This window comes from Marmota flaviventris, chromosome X (genome assembly GCF_047511675.1).
Source record: "Marmota flaviventris isolate mMarFla1 chromosome X, mMarFla1.hap1, whole genome shotgun sequence".
NCBI classification, from domain to species: Eukaryota; Metazoa; Chordata; class Mammalia; order Rodentia; family Sciuridae; genus Marmota; species Marmota flaviventris.
The window spans coordinates 57512309-57535454 of record NC_092518.1 but is presented as its reverse complement, the minus strand read 5'-3'; the positions used below and the strand labels follow the sequence as shown (position 1 = coordinate 57535454).

Here is a 23146-nt window from a genome sequence, read left to right as displayed (position 1 = left end):
TAAAACTAAAAAGGCCTTTAGAGGGAATATAGTCTGACCTACACTCCACCCTCTTACTCATGTGGAAACCGAGGCCCAAAGAGGGAAGGTGATCTTCCCAATGATGAGCAAGCTCTGACCTCCAGATTCAGCAGAGAAAAGGAAGGAGAAGAGCCACCCCTGTTGTATGGGGCCACCTTCTTTCTTCCACCCACCTACTCAAGGCTGGACGTGCTTGGCCCCTTTAAGGAGCCTGGCCAGGCAGGGAGAGGAGAGAGGCAGCCTTCATCAGAACTCTGCTCTGCCCCCCCATACACACATTTGCCCAGCTCCTGCCTGTGTACTAAAAGGTTCCAGATTGGCCCAGTACCAGGAAGTTCTTAGGCCACCCTAGTGCTGCCTCAGGTCCCACCCTTGCCTCAAGGCTCCCCTAGGCCTTGCCAGTACAGAGAAGGAACCCAATTTTTTTCTCTTTTAATCCATTTCAGGGCTCTCCAGGAGGCATTGGGGTGTGTTATTTCTTTATTCAGAAAGCTCCAGCTGGGATAGGGGAGAGTAGGCTTTGTTGTGATAATGGCCTGGAGCAGGCCCATTGCTGCTTTTGGGGGGTCAGCATCCAGTGTGAGATACTGTGTATATAAACTATATATAATGTATATAAACTGGGATGTAAGTTTGTGTAAATTAATGGTTTATTCTTTGCAAATAAAGCGCTTTCCCCCTCCTGTTCTTGAAATCAGTTTGAGCACTTCCTATGGGCTAGGTGCTTCTTTGCAAATTATGCCACTCATGAGCTAGAGAAGGGACCAAGGCACTCATTTCAGAGGGAACAAAAGAAAGAACATAGTCTGAATTTCCTGTCAGGAGCATCCCACATCCTCTCTGTGCTCCAAACCACATGCCCCCATCCCTATCACCCTAGATCTACTGGAACCATATTCCCGGGAGGCTAGATGTCCTGCCAAAAGGAATATTGTCCTGGGGCAAGGACACCAGCATGTGAGACTAACAAATATTTCAGGCCTTGACCCAAAACAGCTTGGGGGAATCCAGCCTTCAGCTCATCATTAAGGTATCACCTCATTTTGCAGATGAGAAGAGCAATGCTCAAAGATTTTAAGCAGCGTGTGGAAGGCCACCCACCTAGTAGGTGTTTCAGCCTTGTCAGTTCCCAGTGCAGGACACTTTCCCCTCTACCTTGCTGCCTCTGCCTCTTGGTTCATGCTCTTCCTGTGGAGGCTTGTCCTAGGAAAGAGGCCCACTGGAAGAGGACCAGATAAGAGAACTCAGAAACATGTAGCCCAAAAGCATTCTGGTCACTTTTCACAACCCAATGCAGCCTTTGTCTCCAATGTATAGATGGAGAATGTGACATGTAAGCACAGAAGCCCAGGTTGATCTGTAGAGGCCAGATGTGCATAGGCCAGATGTTGGAACCCAAGATGGTCCTCTGGCTGCCTTAAAGGGGATTTTTTGATTATTTGTTTGTTTTGTTTTGAAAGGGAAAATAGTTACAGGAAACTTGGAGACTATTTCAAAACACCATGGGGTATAACTCAGTGGTAGAGCACATCCTTAGCATGTACAAGGTTCTGGGTTCCATCCCCAACACCCAAACAAAACAAAAGCACCTTATGATAACTCAGGGAGCACATAATCCCTGGCACAAGAAGTACCAGAGAAAGCAAAAAAGTGGAAGCATTTTTTGCCGCATCATGTGTAAATCATCACATGAGGCAGGCACCCAGGGCAAAAATGTATGTTACACTATATACAGGGTATTCTAGACCAAATTGAAAAATTCAATGCAGGTAAATCATTGGACCAAAAGGTGTTCCACTCAACAGGGATAGAACAAGGGCCCTGTGGACCAAATTTTGTTACCTGTCATTGCAGTATCCACTGGGCCAAGAGTCTGAGAGACTTGCTACTTGGAAGGAAAGTACTCTATGGCTACTGGAAAACAGGTACTCAAAGGACAGAGTCATAGGGCCAGGCAAGTACAGTCAAGTTGCTAAAGGAAAGATGGCAAATAAGGCCTGAGCCTGACACATTCTACTATAGCTTTATGAGATGGAAAACAAGTATGTATAAAGAGTGGCAGTTGGTAGCCATTTCTTAAACTTTCAACACAAGATCATACACTATTAAGTTTCTTTTAAAATCGAGATGACACGAAATTGAGGGCATTGTTAACTCAAGGACAGGAAATGGTTGGAGAATAATCTGGTATAGCTCTCCAGTTTATAAAGTTTAGTCACATCCAGTATCATTTGCTCTTCCCAACGGCCTTTGAGGTAGGTAGGGGAGGGATTATTGGTCCCATTTTACAGATAAAACTGAGGCTCAGAGGAGACTGTCCTCAAGGTCACATGGCTTGAAGGTAGTAAAGCCTAAACTCAAAGCCCACTGGCTCTTAAAGCACCGGGTCCTACAAGAGGCTGATGCAAAAAGATGGGGCTATTGGAGATTTCAAGGATAGACTTGAGCTGGAACCCAAAGCCCTCAGAACAGACTAGTTGGGGCTCACGTAATATCTGAAGATGGGCTTTTTATTGTGTCCATTGTTTTCCTCAATTCTGATGCCTTCTAAGGGAACCTTCAGGGCACCTCTACCCTAGGGCATCCCTGCCTCTTGGAGCTAACTCCCCATGGCCCTCAGGGGAAATCAAAGAGCTAAAAGGAGAAAGATGGAAGTGGAAGGACCAGTACAGAGAACACCCCCATGGACAACCCCTCCCCCCCCCCCATGAGGACTGATCAAATCGAGAGCAGGAGTCCGATAGGAGACTTTCGACCTCCTATTTTCACAGGTTTCACACCTTCCAACCAAGCTGCGAGGCTGCTGGGATGTCTGTCAAACTACCACCAGCTCCTGAGTCTCTGAGATGCCAAACTTGGTCTTATGCTGGTCAAACAGTTTGCGTAGGGCGTCAATATAGAGTGTGTGGTATTTAGCCACAAGGTCCTTGCTCGGATTCTCAATCTTGGGCAGTGCTAGAGGCTCCCCGACTGCCAGGGGAGACAGAAGAGGGAACAGGAAAAGTATCAGTATGGCTCATTCCTCAGAATAGGTGCCCTAGGCCTCAAGCCCAGCTTCTCCCCACCCTTGCCCCCAACTTGCCACGCATCCTAGCCAGCCTCCCTGTCTCTGAGCACAGCCAGAGCCAAAGCTCCCCTCAGAATGGATCCTGCATCCTCGACTGATGCTGCCAATAGAAAGGGATACTCACCAACGGTGGTTAGAGTCTGGGCATGGGGCAAAAGGCCCCAGGAATTCTTGGTGAAACCACGCCCATAGAAAGCACAAGGGTAGATATGTACTACACGCTGGAACCATTTCTGAAAGCGGTTGACCAAGCCCCCAGGAGTAAAAATGTGCTGATTGTAGAGGTCTGTCTCTCCAAAGACATAGGCAGGGATTAGAGCCACCCTGAAAGGAAAAAGCATCTTCTTTAATGCCCAGAAAGTTAGGGACCTTGCTGAAGGCAGTCCCTCAGTCTGTCTGCAGGCCTCCCCAGATCTCAGTCCAGCTGCACCTAGGTCCAGGCTGAGTGTGGGGGCTCCATGGCCTAGCCCAGGCTTCCCATGGAGGCAAAGCAGCAGCAACCTCAAGGATGCAAGCCCAGGTACTCCTGGGAACCCCCTGGTCTGAATTTCCATAAAACCCAAGGGCCATTTCATTCAGCTTCCTTCCCTTTACCCCACATGATAAGCTCGCTCTCTCTGAGCTGGGGTTTCAGCCTGACCCCTTTTCAAGAGGGACTGGCCCAGATGAGAGGCTAATGTGAGGGAGAACAGGCTGAAGGCTGGCCATCTACCCTTTCTCCATATGCAGAAAAGCCTCCAGGACTTGGCTGTTGCTCTACTCCAACCTGGACACAAGGTTGCTTTTTTGTTTCAATAACAAATACAAATTGTATATGTTTATTATGGCCCTGGTTAGTAACAGTAAATTGTATATTCCCACCTCCCTCTTTAGATACCACTTCCTCAAAACCCTTCCCTCTTTCCCCATTGGGCTTTTGGATCCCCACCACCCCTGCTTCTGGACTGGAGCTGTCCTTACCCATGCCGAAGGGCCATGCGCACAAAACCACACCGGTTCTTCAAGACCAGGGTGGAAGAGCCTGGCAAGCTGTATCTGCACTCAGCCAGGCCACCAACCACCACAATGAGCATGTTGCCTGTTCCTTTCTGGGTAAGTAGAAAGTCCATGGAGGATTGGCTCACAGAGCAGGCCCCTGGCAGGCAGAAAACAGTCAAGAGGTCTTTGGCCATGTTCCAATCCCCCAAACATCCCCCCCTCCATCTGTATTTAAGGGAGGGGAAGAGCTAGAAGCCTCCTTTTAGGCCAGCCTAGTATAGCTGTTCAGGATCAGAGGATCATGGAGTTGGCCTTGCTCTCACCCACCTCCCCATTTTTTCTTTTTGACCTTATGCCCTAGAAGCCAACTCACCTGTAGACATTATGTATTCTCTGAGGAAAGGCACCCAGAAAAAGGCTCCCAGGGTGAGCATATAAGGGGTGATGCCAGGAAACATCTTGGTGAAGTTTTTATTGTCGGTGGCAAAGTTACCAAAACATGCATGGGACATGAGCCCATGAGGGTGGCAGGCAAGGATGTAGTTGTGGCTGGGGGAAATATCATGAGTCTTCAAAAGCTGTAGAGGAAAGTGGAGTCAGGAGAGCTACAGCCAGGGCAGTGGCCTCCTGTTGGCCAGAGACCTGGAAGGAAAGGGCTTCTGGGAATGGCTATGTAGGTTGGGCAATGTACAACCCCAGCAGGCATCACTCTCATAGGCCCCGATATGGATGGTACCCACCACCACAACTGACCCAGCTGCTGACCCTGGAATTGGCACTGGCCTGGGGTCCCACTGGGGCTCTGGGGCTACTCACCTTGATGGGGAAGTAATTGCAATAGTGTTTCCACAGGCACCACTTTCTCACACAGGGAAACCGGCGACCACCTGAAAGCAGAAGCAATGTAGCACAGCTTTGTCCACCCCACTGTCCTCTTCCCTTGCCACAGGGTACTCTTATCTACTGCTGGCCTCTTAAAAGTGACAACCTGGGTAAGCATATCAGGGCCAATTTAGGACAGGGAGCTTCTGTTTCATGAGCTTCCCCTTCCCTAACCCACTCCAGTTCTAACTGGGGCCTTTTCTGACACCTTAAAAGGAACCCTTCCCTCAGCCTCTCTAGCCCAGGGAGAGACAGGCTGAAGGGCTGCCAGGGAATTGGCCAAAGACTCTCAGGATTAGGAGAGAAGAGGGAATTGTATGTGGTACATGGCAACACGGTTGCACAGGGCCCTTACCTCTCTCAGGGGTCTTCCAGTCAAAAGCCAGCCAGGTAAGAATGAGCACAGTGACAGGCCAATATGGTGTGAACACCACCAGGTAGAGGTTGATGAGGAGCACAGTGATCACTGGAGGAAGCCCAGCCCAGAAATAATGAGTTGTGAACAGTCCTGCACACTTACCCTCCCTCCCAAGTTCTGTCCACCAAGTCACACATACTCTCACCCAGGCCCACTGAACCCTCACTCCCTCACCCTAGTACATGGTTTGCATGCTCAGGTCCCCAGTCCCCTTCTGCTCTCTGACATTGGGAACCTGATTCAAGTCTAGAAGTCAAGGAGTTTTCCTCTCCTCTCCAACTATGCTTCACACAGTAAGCCCTCCATCCCCAGGACCTTGCCCCAGCATTGAGCTTGGCTCTGTCTGCAGTGGGGTCAATGGCAGGTAGCCACTTATAGCCATCAGAAGATGGGACTCCCGGAAGAGTTTTCCTCCAACTCATGTTTTTCTCTTTGTATCTTCTCTGCAAGACTTCAGTGGAGGGGACACCAAGGAAGTGAAGACCCAACTTCAGCAGGTTGGAAGCATACAAGATGGCAAACAAGAAACAAAGGAAAACAAAAGCTGGGATAGAAGAAGGTACTAGGCCACATTAAGCTCCAAGAAGCTAGGAATAGTGTATGTTGGAGTACTAAAGAGTTACTGGAGATGAGTCATAGGGAGCCACACTTGGTATTATTATTGGGCTCAGTGCTTAAAGCATCGGTGGGTAAGATTGTGTGGGAAAGTGGGTCAAAATCAAGGTTAGAGAAGACAGAAAACACTCCTAATTGAACATAATAGATTGAACACAACTTTTTGTCTTGACTTTTTGCTGGAGCCCCATGAAAACTATCCCTAAAATGTTTTTTAATATAGATCCACAAGAAGAAAAATAATTAAGAGAGGCCCAACAGTGGATGAGAACTATCTGCAAATATTTGCATGTTGTAAAATAGATGAAAGAGAAGGTAATTAAGAATAAAGAAAACTGGGAGTGGGACTGTAGCTCAGTGGTGGAGCACTTACCTAGCATGTGTGAATCACTGTGTTCCATCCTCAGCACTACATAAAAATAAATAATTAAAATAAAGGTATTGTGTCCATATATAACTAAAAAAGTTTTTAAAAAAGAATAAAGAAAGCTGGAGTCTAAGCGCCTGTGAGGGGAATACCTACAAGAAGCAAGCCTGCTTGCACTGAAGAATCTGGCAAAGACTTGGAATTTGGAGGGACCCAGTGTCCCAAAAGGCAGGGATGATGCACAGGCTTTAAAAATCAGTGGTTGAATTTATCTCAAGGAATTAAAACTGCAAGTCTCATCTCCTCCCCTACACAACTAGATGATGGGAGAATTACTCTCTGAAAAATTGAACCAAAGAAATTCTAGATTTAAATGTAGATGGTCCCAAACTTATTATAATGGTTTTACTTACAGTGTTTCAACATTATGATGATGTAAAAGTGATATGCATTCAAAAAAACTGAACTCCAATTTTTGAATTTTGATATTTTCCTGCACTAGCAATATGTGGTATGATCCTCTCTTGCATGCTGGGCAGTGGCAGCAAGCCACAGCTTCCAATCAGTCACATAATCACAAAGATAAACAACTGAGACTCTACAGTGCTATGAGGTTCAGTAGGTTAGATGTATTAAATTCATTTCTGATTTAAGATATTTTCAACTTCCAATAGCTTTATCAGGACATAACCTCATAATGATTCAAGGAGCTTCTAGACTTACCTGACACACAGCTGGGATACTCTGTATAGCCAAATTATTCATCAAATGTGAAAGTAGAATACAATTTCAGATATACACAATTTCAGATCATTTCTCTCCCATATCCCTTTCTCAGAAAACTCTTTGAGGATTTGTTTCACCAAAATTATGGTGTAAACCCAGAAAGAGGAAGGCATAGGATCCAGGAAAATGTTGATCCAATGAAGCAGGGTCAGGGCTAGGAAGAAATGAGCATAGTCCTCAGGACACAAAATTTAAGGAGACAGTCACTCTTAGGGATGTGCAAGCACTATCCCAACACTTGCATATCCCTGAGAATGAGGACCTTCTTAAATTTTGCACCCAAGTTGCCTCAAGGACCTGTATTAGGCCAGATGGTAACAAGAAAATGCTAGGCTCCAGCAGCGGATGTGTTCAAAGAAATAAGAAGAGTGGGGGTGGGGGACTTAAAGATTCCTGATGTGGGGGCTGGACTTGTGGCTCATGTTAGAGCACTTTCCTTGCACATGTGAGGCCCTGAGTATGATCCTCAGCACTACATAAAAATAAATAAATAAAAATAAAGATTAAAAAAAGACTCCTAATATGTTTGAATATTTTGAGAGATTGAAATGTCTGTGGGGAATTTGGAGATGAATTAGTTATAAATAATAGATGTCTAACAGATAACAAAAGAAATTTAAAATGAGTCAATTACGAACTCCAGGGAAAACAAGAAGTCACACAAGAGCAGAAACATAATCTTGGTACACTAAAGAGTTTGATTGTGACTAAGATTTCCTAGGTATGACCAGGCATTTAATCAATATCTGTGCTATAACAATTTGGGGAGGGAGGGGAAAGAAGAAATTCTAGCAATGTTGTATAGAGCCAAATTCTCATCTTCACTATTAGGAAGTCAATATTAAGAAGTCAATCTTAGGTATATAGAAATATTAGAAAGTCATCTTCAATATTAGAAAGTCATAGATAGTGTCTAAAATAGTTATATCAGAAAATAGTAATATTTAGGGCTGGGGCTTTAGTTCAGTGGTAGAGCATTTCCCAGCATATGCAAGGCCCTGGGTTCCATCACAATATGAGAGAGAGACAGACAGACAGACAGACAGACATAGACAGAGGAAGGAAGGAAAGAAAGAAAGAGAATAGTAATATTTAGGAATTCCAAATAGTAAAATTCAGAAATATGGAGGTAAATTAAAAAAAAGCTAACAAAATTGAAAGTGACTGCCTCAGGGCTGTGGTTGTGGCTCAGTGGTAGAGCACTTGCCTAGCACATGTGAGGCCCTGGGTTCGATTGTCAACACCACATGAAAATAAATAAATAAATAAATAAATAAAGGTCTATCAACAACTAAAAAAAAAAAAATTTAAAAATAAGGTGTCTGCCTCTGGGGAACAGAACTAAGACTAAGGATAGAGCAAAGGCCAGCAGTTGTGGCTAGCAATTGTGATACAAGCCACATAAAACTATTGACTTCAAGAATTAAAGAGAGGCATGGATATAGTACAGAGGACACTTCCTAATTTCCCTTAGGCTTTGCTCAAACCCAGGCAGTGTTGCAGACAGGAACATGGCCTAGGTCAGAGCACTCTACACTGGGATGAATCCTGGATCTGCACTTACCATGTATGTGATCAAAGACAAAGCTGAACCTTATCTGCAAAATGGGAATTAAAATACCAATATCTATCCTGTCTTCCTCACACTTATTAAAAGGGTCTTCTTTTCAAGGCCTTTAGGTTCCAAATGGATATAACTCCACTCATCAAGTGAAGAACTAGGAGGGTTTCAAAGGCGCATTTGCCTCACTTGTCCCATGTGAGCTGGTATGGGAGGAGCCAACCCTGGAACCCACATCTTCTGCTGCCAGGACCTAGAGCTCTTCTGCCTGCCCCATGCTACCACTCTGTGCACCCCAGAGCCTAACTCTAAGAGTCCCCTGGGAGAGTTTTTTCCCTATCCTCATCTGCCCTTCAGCCACTCTCCTCCTTAACCCTTCTCTGCTCCATTCTGCCTGCCCCATGCTACCACTCTGTGCACCCCAGAGCCTAACTCTAAGAGTCCCCTGGGAGAGTTTTTTCCCTATCCTCATCTGCCCTTCAGCCACTCTCCTCCTTAACCCTTCTCTGCTCCATTCACCCCTCTGCCAGCTCACCTTGGGACCCAACCCCTCAGTCTTGCTTTCTCTCTTTATCTCACTGACATCTTCTGATCATCAAGTCAGGTCAATTCTACTCCAGTTTCTTGAATCTCTCCTTTCCTCTTCATGCCCATCACTAGCCTGGTCCAAATCATCACGATGTCTCAAAAGTCTCCTTCCTACCTGGCATCATTGCCTCCACTCCTGCTTTTCTGTGATCAGTTTACAATTTACTATGCAGAACTATAATGTTCTCTCCAAACAACAAATCTGATGCCATCATCCTGTGCCAAACCCCAGCCTGGCTCCATATGGCACTCAGGAAAAAGTCCAAATTCCCCTCTCTCTCTCTCTCTCTCTCTCTCTCTCTCTCTCTGTGTGTGTGTGTATGTGTGTTTTGAGACAGGGTCTCCTAAGTTTCCAAAGCTGGCCTTAAACTTGAGATCCTCCTGCCTCAGCCTCCCCAGTCACTGGAATTATTACATGTGTCACCAAACACTGTTCTTTCCATGGTTTTCAATGCCCTACACAATCTTTTCCCTGTCTGCTTCTCCAGTCTTCTCTTTACTCCTCTCTCATTCATTCATTCATTCAATATGTACAAAGCACCAATTCTGTGCCTCTTATTCCCACTCCACTTAAACACTGGCAGCCCCTTGGATGCACTGGATCTGCCCTTCGTCCTGGCATCTTCACATGTTGCCCACTCTCCATCCCCAACATCTGTCCCTTCTTTGCCTTTCAAGAGTTGACTTGAGTTCAATGGAAAAACAGACAAAGGTCATGAATGGGAAGTTAAGAGAAAAATAGAAATCACTTGTAAACATACACAAAGATGCTCAACCTCATTCATAATTAAAGAAGTTCAAAATAAGGCTAAGGCTATGGCTCATTGTTGTTTACCTATCACTTCTGGTTGGAGAGAGTAAGAAGTTCACATGAGTTCTGCGCTCGCTTTCCTTCTTATGCTGTGGTAATCCCTGAAGCCACGTTTTGTAGCATCCCCATTTGGAGCTGCCTCTGTTTTCTGAACATTAGTGTCCACAGTGGGCAGAGACTCCCACCCAACTGTTTTGGACATTTAGCATGAAAAAGAAATAAACATTTTCTGATGTAAGCCACTGAGATTTCAGGGTTAATTTGTTACTACAGCATTCCTAGACTATCCAGATTAATATATTAATATATATACTTAAAATTCTCCTCCCCAATAGCTAGAATGACAGGTGTGCACCAGTACACCTGGCCAAAATCCTAAACTAGTTGAGAATGACCATGACATCACAAGTAGAAAATTCCACACCTAATCTCATGTGACAGTTGTAAAATTTGGATGCTCGGAAAATATCGTATAAAATTACTACCAAATGATGAAACATAGATCACTGTAGATGAAACATAAATCAATTTCTTGTTTAGACTTGAGCCCCATCCCCAATATATCTCATTATGTGTATGCACATATTCCAAAACAAGAAAATCCAGACTCTCAAACACTTCTGGTCCTGAGCATTTCAGATAAGAGATATGCGATTCCTAGAACAGAACCCAATGTCCCAAAGCTTCTGCATCAAAACAGCATCACAGGGAAGAACTGGTGGCAGGTGCCACAAAGCTACTGATTGAAGTTTCTGGGACTCCTGGAGCCAAATCCAAAGATCCTTTTTAACCAAGTGAAGACGACCTAGCCCTGAAGGGAAACTGCTCTTCCTCAGTACTTTTCCTGGCACTTTCACTTCAGATGTTTTTGAGCCCCAGCAGCCAGAGAATTGGCAGTGAGGATGGTTGCCCATTCAGCCCAGATGGGGAACTCAACCCTTACTGAAGACAGTGTTTGCCCAGGCCACATAGTGGGGAGAGTGCACAGGCCCAGCTGGGACCTTGTCTTCAGCAGGAGGCCATTCTGAGCTGGCCTTTCCTCTTTCCAGTAAGGAACTCTTACATATGCAGAAGGCCTGGCTTCCTGTCTCCTCCTCTGCATTTGTGTACTCTGGGTTCCACCCCAAACTTCCAATCAGCAGTGAGTAAGCAGATGCAATGGACTAAGAAAGGAACTTAGGTTCTCAGGAACTCAACTCCCAGCCCACCTCCACCCCTGCCAGCCATGTAATCTTGGACTGAACGCACAAACTACAGCTTTCTCAGTTGGACAATGGTGATTAATTAGCCACACAAAGTGCTTAGAACAGAGCCTGGCATGAAATAATGGGGCCATAAATGTTAGCTAGTCTTATGTAAGTGTCAGCTATCATTCCATGTGTGCAGCTATTAGTATGAATTATTATGTATAAGAAGAGCTTCTACTTCACAAGATTGGCAGAGGCTGGCATGAAATAACAGATGTGAAATTACCTGGTACAAAGTAAGGACCTAATACATATGCATTCCCTTCTCTGGTCTCTTCCAGCTCTAACTGCCATCATTCCTAGGTTAATTAACACTGCTCTTTTCAGTCTTAGGGAGTCCTGGTAGGCACCCAAGGCAGGCCTCTGAGCCCCCTGCTCCCTGGCTCTTAGCCTGGAAATCAGTTGCAGTAAGAAATGTCCCATTTGTTGGCAGGTCCCTGTGCCAACTCCCAAGTTCTCAGGGCCTATGTACATTCCCCAGATAGCTTACAGGATCACTTAATCCATGCCCTTGACTCCAGCCACTACTCACATGAACCATTGGATAGGCAAGATTTTGGTTTTGTTTTCCAGGCCTCCCTCCCACAGTGATGGTTTATTTCAACATCTAGAACACAATGGCCAGCATATCAATCAACCTCGCAGAATGTTTGTGGCACAGGTGTTGGGAAAAAATGGATGGATAAATGGATGTGTTCCTCTGGATGACAGGTTTCCAGAGCCTCCCTCTGAGTGCCAACTCTCATTATGTGTGTGTGGTTTTTAGCATGAATAGCTTATATGGAAGAACCAGAGAAGGGAATGCATATGTATTAGGTACTTCCTTTGTACCAGGCATTTTCACATCCATCATTTCATGTTAGCCTCTGCCAATCTTATGAAGTAGAAGCTATTTTTTGCACAAAAATTTATAGTAATAGCTACACACAGAATGACAGCTGACACTGACAAGGAGGTCCTGAAAACCTGTCATACTATCAGGTCCACTCCCACTCACATAGGGTTTGCTCAACTTCCTGAGATTACAGTCAAGCTCTCCTCCTTAGCCAACCTCAGTGGAACTGCTCCCCATCATCTATAACATGCCCTCCACACCACAGTGTAGACCCAGGAGGGCCTGCCACACACACCTGCAGAAAGGTACACATACACACGTACACAGGCAAGCATTCCTTCCTGCCCAGGCACATATGTGTAGGTACTCACACATACCCACAGGTTTCACAAATGCCATGCCCCCCAGCCCAGGTGGGTCAGGACACAGACCATGGTGACCAACTGTCCGTGTTTGACAACCTCAATTTGGGCATTAAACATCCTAACAACCCCAAATCCTTCCTTCCTAGGTAAGCCAGGATGGTTGGTCACCCTCCAGAAGCCTGAAGACTCACCTATAAGGAAGGCACTGAGGGCCCACTGGAAGATAGCAAAGACCTCCATGGCGGTCTTGAGGTCCTTCTTGGAGGGCAAGAGCATTATGCCCAGGATCCCAGTGGCTCCAGGTAAGTGTTAGACTGTCACCAGCCCTCACTGCTCAGGGGCCAGCGATGTTTCCTCTCTTCATGCTTTCTTCTCTAGTGCTGCCTAGTCTCTGCCCCCTGCCACACCTCTCCCTCCACAAGATTGCAGGACTACATCTGCCTCTGCTTGTCAGTGCCTTCCATCTGCCCACCCACCTGCACTTTTACCCACTTGAACTTGGCCTAAACTGAGGTTGTGACATCTCTTTGCTCACCTGGATAGTGAAGCATGGATGAAGTCCTGGTATGGGAAGTGAGTAGGTGGAGGTGAGGCTGTTGAAAAGTTTTCAGGGCCATCCTGAAATGGTAGGGTGGGCTGGAAGGAACCCAGGGCTCAGATGGGACACAGGATTTACATCTCTGTTTCTGAGGCCAAAGTATCTGTGGTCACTCAGAATGTACCTGGAGGGCTAAAGAGAGAAGGTCACAGGTCAGACCCCGAAAAGCCTTTGGCTTTTGTAGGAACATATTACTCACAGAGAAGAAACATGACATGTATGTCTCTGGGTACACATTACGTACTGAACAATTTTTTATTGAATGAATGAATAAATTAGCACATATTGTATTATTCCATATACATAAAGTTCTAGAATAATCAAAACAGATTCATCTATCTTGAAAAAAAAATCAGAGCAATGGTTGCTCTCTGCTAAGGGATTTCCTAAGAAGGAGCTTGAAGAAAGTTTGGGGGATGAAAGTAATATCATCTCTTTTTTATTTTAATTTGTTATATATGATAGCAGAATGCATTATAATTCATATTACACATATAGAGAACAACTTTTCATATCTCTGGTTGTACACAAAGTAGAGTCACAGCATTCGTGTCTTCATACATGTACCTAGGGTAATGATGTCCATCTCATTCCACCATCTTTCCTACCCCCACAGCCCCTCCCTTTCCCTCCCTCCCCTTTGCCCTATCTAGAGTTCATCTAATCCTCCCATGACCCCCCCCACCATCACCACATTACGAATCACCATCCTTGAATCAGAGAAAACATTTGGCATTTGTTTTTTGGGGTGATTGGCTAACTTCACTTAGCATTATATTCTCCAACGCCATCCATTTACCTGCAAATGTTACGATTTTATTCTCTTTTACTGCTGAATAATATTCCACTGTGTATATATACCACATTTTCTTTATCCATTCATCTGCTGAAGGGCATCTAGGTTGGTTCCACAGTTTAGCTATTGTGAATTGTGCTGCTATAAACATTGATGTGGCTGTGTCTCTGTAGGATGCTGTTTTTAAGTCCTTTGGGTATAGTTCAAGGAGAGGGATAGCTGGGTCAAATGGTGGTTCCATTCCCAAGGATTCTCCATACGTCTTTCCATATTGGCTGCACCAATTTGCAGTCTCACCAGCAGTGTATGAGTGTACCTTTCCCCACACATCCTTGCCAACACTTATTGTTGTTTGTCTTCATAATAGCTGCCATTCTGACTGGAGTGAGGTGAAATTTTAAGAGTAGTTTTGATTTGCACTTCTCTAATTGCTAGAGGTGTTGGACATTTTTTCATATATTTGTTGATTGATTGTACATGTTCTTCTGAGAAGTGTCTGTTCAGTTCCTTAGCCCATTTATTGATTGAGTTATTTGATTTTTGGTGTTCAGATTTTTGAATTCTATATATTTCTTAGAGATTAGTGTTCTATCTGATGTATGTGTGGTAAAAATTTGTTAAAAATTGTAGGCTCTCTATTTACCTCACTGATTGGTCCTTTTGCTGAGAAGAAGCTTTTTTAGTTTGAATCCATCCCATTTATTGACTTCTGATTTTAATTGTTGAGCTATAGGAGTCTTATTAAGGAAGTTGGGGCCTAAGATATTATCTCTTTTGATAGGACTTTGAGTTACACAGATCAAAAACTCATTTGTCAAAATTCAGTGAATATACACTTAGTATTTGTGCCTTTCATTGAACCTAAATTTTACCTTAAATGTAAACAAACATGGGTCAGGCATGGTGGAGCATGCTTGTAATTTCAATAACTCAGGAGGCTGAGGCAAGAGAATGGCAAGTTTGAGGTCATCCTGGGTAACTAGTGACACTCTCTCTCTCATGATAAAATAAATAAATGAAAAGGGTTACAGATAGAGCTCAGTGGTAGGGCATCCCTGGGTTCAATCTCCAGTACCAAAAAACAACAAAGAAAAGTAAACAATATTGAACTCCTGTTGAGGCTGAAATGTTTAATGATGAAGAGTCCTGATGTCTGCAATTTACTCTGAAATGCATATAAAATGTATTCCTAGGTGGATAGAGGGATCGTTAGATATAAAATCAAACATAGCAAAATATTATCTGCATGATCTAGACAGTGGGTGTTCACCATATTATTCTTTCAACTATTCTATATGTTTGAAGTTTTATAACAGAATGTTGCAAAAAAGTTCCTTCAAGGTCATAATAAATTTATTTTGAAAATATGATTTCCCAATGCATGTACATATGTTCATGTGACCACTGCGTGTGAATCTGCATGTACAAAGGTCTCTAGTTGTCAGCACATTTGTTTACATATCCTCTTCATTTGGTGGCATCTGCAAGCATGTGTTTGTGTATGATGGAATTTTGGGAATGTGAAGGCATATTGGTTCATCCAGACATGTGCTGTGGGTCAAGAACTTGGAGGAGAGACATCCTGGAAGGGTTTCTTAATGGAACATATAATTGTTGAGGACACAGTATATGCCAGGCACTGTTGTAGGCAGATGGGTTACATCAGTGAAGAAAATAAACCAAAACAAATCCAAGCCTTTGAGAAGTTTGCAATGTGGTAAAGGAAGACAGCTAGAAATTAATTAATTACCAAATTATATAGTATGTTATGAGGTGATCAATGTTATGGGGAAAACTTTGAATAGCATAAGGTAGAGTACTGCAGTACTGAGTGGTGGGAAGGGTTTGGGTAGAAAGAGAAGGCTTTATAGTGAAAAGGAGTGGTCATGGAAAGCCACACTGAGAAGGTGGCATTTGAGTACAGGCTTGATGGACATGAGGAAGCAAGGAGTATGGCTGTCTGAACTTCATAGCTCCTTGCATCAAAAAGACAAGCAAATTGATTTAGAGGAACTAAGTAGGTGAAGTCAGAGAGATTGGTAGGATCTAGATTATAGAAGGTCTTCTAGGTCAAAGTATGGACTTGGCCTTTTACCCTGACCAAAATGGGGAGCCACTGAAAGGTTCTGAACAGAGAAGAGACAAGGTTGGTTTGTGTTTTAAAAGGGGCAGGGAAGAAAGAAGAGACTTTTGAGGGGCTATGGAATTACTCCTCTGCAGGAGATGATGGTGCCTAGGACCAGTTTGGTTGTAGTGGAGATGGTGGGAAGTAATCAGATTCTAGATGTATGTAACAGAAGATGTCTCCTCTGAAACAAAAGCCCTGCTTAAGGGGCTAGGATTGTGGCTCAATGGTAGAGCGCTTGCCTAGAACATGTGAGGTCCTGGGTTCGATCCTCAGCACCACATAAAAAGAAAGAATAAACAAATAAAATAAAGTTACTTTTTAAAAAGCCCTGCTTAAAATTTCTCCTGAGACTCAGATGCCTCCACAGGGGAGTTCTGTTGGTGAGCATCCACCATAGGCCCTGGCCCAGCTTGGGTACCTTCCAATCTTATGCTACTCAATTCTGCTAAAAATATATAGAGGTTGTTGGTTGCAGGGCACCTGCTTGGCTTGAATGTTGGTTCTAGGAAAGTCCTCCTGGCAGAAAAGGGCAGCAGGGTCAATCTCCAAAAGCGTGGACTCCAAGGCAAGGATTCTGGCCTTAATCCTTTGGGCCCTGAAGAGGAGAGATCAGTTTCTGAGCAAGCATGATGATTTATATCAAATGCCTAATGAGGACAACTTTCAGGCACCAGGAGGCTGTCAGAACCCAGTTGCCCCTGTGATTGACATATGGTTCACTCTTTGTCTGTCTCCAACACCTACTTGAAGGACCAGGTCCACCTCCATGCAGAGTAAGTGGCTCATGGTGTAATTCCCCATAATGGCTCATGGAGACTTTTGTCAGCACAAAAGGCCTGCTGGCCTAGATCTCTCTCCCACTCCCCCATTAAACTAACTTTATTGTTTGTTGTAGAGGTGGCTCACCCCTTATCAGGATCCAGACTCTTGTTAGGGAAATTTTTGGAGACCATCCCCTCTTAGGGAACAAAGCACAGGCAAGGGACAGAAAAGTCTCAGACAGACAGGAAAGAGTCCAGTCTGGGGATTTGATATACAGATGCGGGGGAGAGGAGCCACAGAAGATGGCCAGGATTCTGATTCATTCCCCAGGGGTGGACAGTGGGGATGGGGAATTCAGGAGGAGAAACACTTCTTACAGGGTAGGTGGAACAAATTATGAGGTTCTTTTAGGTCACCATTTGTGGGCTCATGAGACAAGCAGGCCCTGGGATGACTAGTATGGCCAGCTACTCATTTTCTAAAGCATGTTCTGCTGGCTCTGGCTTTCCAGAGACTTGTTACAGGGGCAACTGTGGTGGGGGCACTGCGAGGGAAGCTGAGTAAAGGATTGTGAACTCTACAGTCGGCTCTTGAAACAGAGAACCAGCTTTTCTTTAAATCTGTTGACAACTGGAATTCCACGAAAGATTGTATTTGACAAAAGAATTGGAGTTAGAGGCAGGGAAGAGGAACATTCTGTGAGGCACTGTGGAAGCCTAGCAAGAGATGATCTACACTTTCCTACCAAGGAGAAGCTGCCTCAGCCTAGCTGGGGGTGGGCTGACGGCCAAGTTCAAGGGCCCCAAGACACTACCAGGGGCCAGCGCCAATGCAACAAGTGACGCTAAATAGGCTTGAAAAGAGAGGAAGTGCTGCCTGATGGAAAGGAGGAATGTCTGTGGCCTGAGTTTTCACTCCCAAATATGAGCCACCCTGAGGAGGTCCTCTGGCCCTGAGGAATTGTGTGGTTCCCACCTTTTCACACATCAGTCTCCTGACCCTGACCCTTCATCCCCCAATCTGGAAACTTTCTGAATGGTTCTAGGTCTTATTGTTTGGATAGTCGGGCCCTTAACACAGGAAATGCAGTAAACACTCTTTGACCTTCATTATAAAAATGGCTGAGTGGATGGAGGCCCTGCCTGTGTGGCACGGGGCAACTTTATGAGGCTTGGTTTCCTCACTTGGAAATAGAGACATTGAGTAGTAACAGATGGTTGGTCACTTTGTGAACTGTGAAATAGTGTCCACATGTAGGTCACTGCTGTCACCCTGATTAAGAGAGGAGTGAGAAAGGTAGAGAGGGACACTAGTGAAGGCCCAGAGTTAAACTGATGCTGCCCCGGGCCATCTTCCCTCTAACTGTGTGACCTGGGAAAATGGGTGCCAGAGATTCAAGAGAAGAACCCCTAGCAATGTGAACATTTAGAATATTTAAGAGGCTCTGCTATTACATTCACACAGAGAAGACCATGTGCCCAACATCAGCATGCATCCCACCATTCTAACACCAAACAGGAATACGGTCAATGCCATTTAGGAGCATCCAGCTCTCAGTCCTGTCCCTCTACATCATCACAAAATTCCTGGTCATTCTGAAGCTCAGAGATTGTCAGAACTAGAAGGGCTCTCAGAGTTTTCTAATTCCAAGCCACCCAGGGATGGACTCCCCATGGCCTTCACTGAGGTCCCTCCCAGTGAAATCCTCAACCCTAGACCTAACCCCCACTCATTCTACTTTAGGCCCCTACAAGCAGACAAAAACAAAACCAATCCTTCCCTTACATAGTAGTTTTCATCCCACCTAAGGAAGGTTGCCAGATAAAATAAAAGACGCCATTTAAATCTGAATTTCAGATAAACAGTAAAGAATGTTTTAGTATAAGTATACCTCATGTAATATTTGGGACATATTTAGTCTAAAATATTGCTGCAAGAGTCAAATATTGCATGGGATATACTTACAAAAAATTATTTGTTGTTCCTCTGAATTTCAAAATGTTAACTTTATTCATTAAATTCCACAACCCTATGACCCAGGATCACATGGTCAAAGCAGTAGGCACACTATGGATGTCGCATATAGATAGCATATTCCACTCAGTGGCTCGGAGGTTTTCAGGTCAATCCCAATTTCTCAGCTGCCCCAGAGATCAAGTGAGCCTCCACCTCCTGCACTTAATGCTTGACTCACATTCTCTCATCAGAGTCTTTACTATGCTAAGGTATTTTTCTTGTATGCCTGAAACCCTTTCCCATCCCACCCATCTCTTCTGCTGGGCAGGGCTTTTAAGTATTTTGGCTCAAGTATCACTTGTTCCTTCTCTCATTTATCAAACTGAAAATGATCATGGATGGAAGCCTTACTAAGAAAAGAAAGGAAGAGATTCATGATTTAGGGGGTGAGGGTACCAACTCAGCTCAAAGGTGCCAGAGTGGGCCTCTAAAGTGTAGGAGGATTGGCTATTGTTGCTCTCCTCTGCTGCAGTATGTACCTTTCCTGTTCCCAAAGGGCTCCCTTATGTGGTCATTTCTCCCTCACCTCCAATCTCATGCTAGAGAAGACAGTTACAAGTCTCAAACTCTCCTGTGTATGCTCATGTGATCCCTTTAGCAGATGTAGAAGGGGACAGGAAAAGCTGCTCTGAGTATATAGACTAGCAATGAGGAGGAATCAAAGGATGAAAAGTGTTAGAATCCTAGTCAAGAGCAAGATCGTTGAACCTCATGTCCAAGTCAGCTTCAGTTTTGCATACTGTTTTGAACTTATTTGATTTTCATCTGTCTTCTATTTGGCTGTAAACTCTTTGAAGTTAGAGATTCCTATTTTGTTCATTATTATATCTGCTATGCTCAGAACAGTGCCCGACATATTATAAAGCTGATAGGTGATGGCTAAATCAATGAGTGGGCAAAGCAGGTCAGAGCTAGGAGCAGGATCAGGAACAAGGTTGGGGTCAGTACAAAAAAACAGGGCTTAGCAGAGCAGGAAAATCTTGTGGCCTTAGAGTCTTAAGGAATAGGTAGGAAGATGAGGAAAGAGCAAATCCTCATTGATCTAAAAATGCCTTCAGTGAGGTTGGCTCCCTGTTACCCAATCTATTCTACCCCTTTGCTCACATTCCATCGCCCATAGACTGTTGATATTACCCCTCATCAGCACGTTCTGGGGAGATGATAATTCTTGGAATGCCCAAGGGATGTGAGCTCAGGACAGGATGGAATGATTTCCTCAATATTCTGCTCTTGAGACCAAATAACAACATGTGCTATTGTATCTAATTAGGACAACAATTTCTCAACAGCCCTTGAGCTCACTGGAAACCTCCCTCTGACGTGGGTTAGGAACACAGTCCAGACAGACACTGAGGGACCATTAAACTTTAAACTAATGGGGATGCTTATTACCATGGAAATTGCCATCTCTTATGCCCTCTGAAGTCCTCTAATGGGGAAGATGAACAAGGTGATAAAGTAGAAAAGGGCTAATGTTGAGGTATGAAATAGGAAGCAGAAGCTGGGAGGTAGGAACTGGGGTATGGTAGGGAGAAGGAACAGCCATTTATTACTGGCTTCCTTGTTGTCATGTACTAAGTGGAGCTTCCCACATACATTTGATCATCGCAATCCCCTGCAAGATAAGCATTGACTCTCTTGCACCTTCTACCTCACTTTCTGGCAAGCATACCCTTAATCAACAAAGTAGCCTATTGTAAATCAACAAGGTGGCCTATTGCCATTTCCAGTACTTCTTATTAGAAAAGGTAAACCTTGAATTCCCTGTAGTCACATCCTTATCAAAAGCTCAGTTGTATTCATTGGAGTAAAGATAGCCTATTCAACACATGGTGCTGGCAAAACTGGAAATCCATATGTAGCAAAATTAAATTAAAACTCTGTCTCTCACCCTGCACAAAAACCAACTCAAAATGGATCAAAGGCCTAGACACTGTGCCTAATAGAAGAAAATGTAAGCCCAAATCTTCACCATGTCGCCTAGGATCTGACTTCCTTAACAAGAAGCACAAGAAGTAAAATCAAGAATCAATAAATGGGATGGATTCAAATTAAAAAGCTTCTCCTCAAAAGGAAACAATAAATAATGTGAGGAGAGAGCCTACAGATTGGGAGAAAATCTTCACCACATGTACCTCCAATAAAGCATTAATCTCCAGGATATAGAAAGAACTAAAAAAACTTACACACACACACACACACACACAATAACCCAATCATTAAATAGGCTAAGGAACTGAACAGACACTTCACAGAAGAAGAAATACAATTGATCAACAAATATATGAAAAAGTGTTCAACATCTCTAGGAATTAGAGAAATGCAAATCAAAACTACTCTAAGATTTCATCTCACTCCTGTCAGAATGGTAATCATCAAGAATACAGGCAACAATAAATGTTGGTGAGAATGTGGGGAAAAAGGTACTCTCATACATTGCTGGTGGGACTGCAAATTGGTACAACCACTATGGCAAGCAGTATGCAAATTCCCCAGAAAACTTGGAATGGAACCACCATTTGACCCAGCTATCCCACTCCTTGGTTTATACTCAAAGGATTTAAAATCTGCATACTATAGTAATGCAGCAATGTCCATGTTTATAGTAGCTCAATTCACAATTGCTAAACTATGGAACCAACCTAGGTGTCCTTCAATAGATGAATGGATAAAGAAAATGCGATATATATATATATATATATATATATATATATATATATATATATATATATATATTCCCCCAATGGAATATTACTCAGCTTTAAAGAAGAATGTAATTATGGCATTTGCTGGTAAATGGATGGAGTTGGAAAATATCATGCTAAGAGAAATAAGCCAATCCCAAAAAACCAAAGGCTGAATGTTTTCTCTAATATGTGGATGCTAATTCACAATAAGGCAGGGGGCACTAGAGAAGAATAGCATTACCTTAGATTAGGTAGAGGGAAGTGAAGAGTCAGGAGGGGAGGGGATGTGGGAATAGGAAGGATAGTAGAATGAAACAGACATTATTACTGTATGTATATATGTGACTGCATGAGCAATGTGATTCTACTACATGTACACTCAGAAAAATAAGAAATTATATCCCATCTATATATAATATATCTAAGTGCATAAATGCATTCTACTGTCATGTATAACTAATTAAAACAAATTTAAAAAATTAAAAGAAACAAAGAATAAAGAACATACAAAGAAAAAACCCTCAGTTGTGAGAAATTATATTCATAGAAAGATTCCTGAAGAGCATGCATCTCATCCACTGCTGGACACAAATGACATCAAAAGGCAAGGTCTTTGGCCTGGCAGCTGGATCATAATCTCCAGATGTGTGAGTGTGTGCTGGAGGAGTAGACTTCAATGATGAGCTGGAAAAGGCACATTCAATATTATAGTAACTATAGTTTCTTTAACAGAAAAGATAGACAATAAAGTTCAACATTTGCAAAGCTGGTTTTGCTGCACCTCGGACCACAAAAACAAACCCATGCAATGGGACATGATATTCACAAGGACCTGTCATCCCTTCTTCAGAATCTAAAAAATTAATCTTGATTGCAATAATTAAGAAGACTCCACATGAATGTTGTTATCATGAAATTGACGTCCAAAAGATGTCTCTTTCAGGATCAGCATAATGATTTTCTAAAATTGTAATTGCTCTGATTCATTTTAAGTCACAGTATTTTATTTCTTAGAAACATGTAAATGACAGCAAGGGAGGGTGTTTAGTATTTCTGTTTATTTAAGATAAGGGAAGATGGACTAGACATACTGTGTCCTATTTCTCTTCTTATTACTATTAAAATCCTAGGCATTACATATAAAACAAACATAAGAATATTCGAAAAAGTGGAAAGAAGGCATCTGTGGTCCTCAGGATATGAGGAATTACATGAATTTACTCTGTGTCTCTTATATCTCAGACTTGGAGTTGAAGAAGCTAGCAAGCAAAAAACATTAATAGGCACAGACAAAGGAAGTCCCATCAAAAACCTGTTATTTAAGGTCAAAGGAGTAGGAGAGGACTAACTTACCAAGACAGAAGATTTTTAAACAATAACTACCCTACTCCAGCCCAAACCAGAGAAAACACTGTGGGCCTACCTGTATCCACACCAGCAAAGACTAAGAGTCTTCCACTCCCTGAGGTTATATAGACTTTTTTCAGTAACCACAGTCCCCTGCCAGTGTGATACCAGAGAATGGAGCAAGAGATTTTGATCTCCCTGGCAGATAATGAGAACTGCATATACATACTTCACCCATAGAAACAACATGGGGAGCCAAATTTCCATCCAC

General features: G+C 43.5%; 1 protein-coding gene across 1 annotated transcript; it reads right to left on the bottom strand.

Annotated features, from left to right (window-relative positions):
• Positions 1-2836: 2836 nt before the first annotated feature.
• Awat2 (acyl-CoA wax alcohol acyltransferase 2) lies at positions 2837-12817 on the bottom strand. Its single transcript, XM_027935896.2, has 7 exons — positions 12733-12817; positions 5304-5414; positions 4883-4953; positions 4440-4644; positions 4049-4223; positions 3213-3412; positions 2837-2991 (listed from the first exon to the last, which is right to left on the bottom strand). The coding sequence occupies exons 1-7, from the start codon at positions 12815-12817 to the stop codon at positions 2837-2839; spliced, it is 1002 nt and encodes a 333-aa protein (XP_027791697.1).
• Positions 12818-23146: the final 10329 nt, after the last annotated feature.

Excerpts from the sequence above, each read along its gene's own strand:
- Awat2 (XM_027935896.2), bottom strand. The coding sequence starts at position 12,817 with ATGCTCTTGCCCTCCAAGAAGGACCTCAAGACCGCCATGGAGGTCTTT. Across the intron at positions 4,954-5,303 it reads CTGGAAGACCCCTGAGAGAG|GTGGTCGCCGGTTTCCCTGT; the intron begins GTAAGGGCCCTG and ends TTCTGCTTTCAG. Across the intron at positions 4,224-4,439 it reads AGAATACATAATGTCTACAG|GGGCCTGCTCTGTGAGCCAA; the intron begins GTGAGTTGGCTT and ends TCTGCCTGCCAG.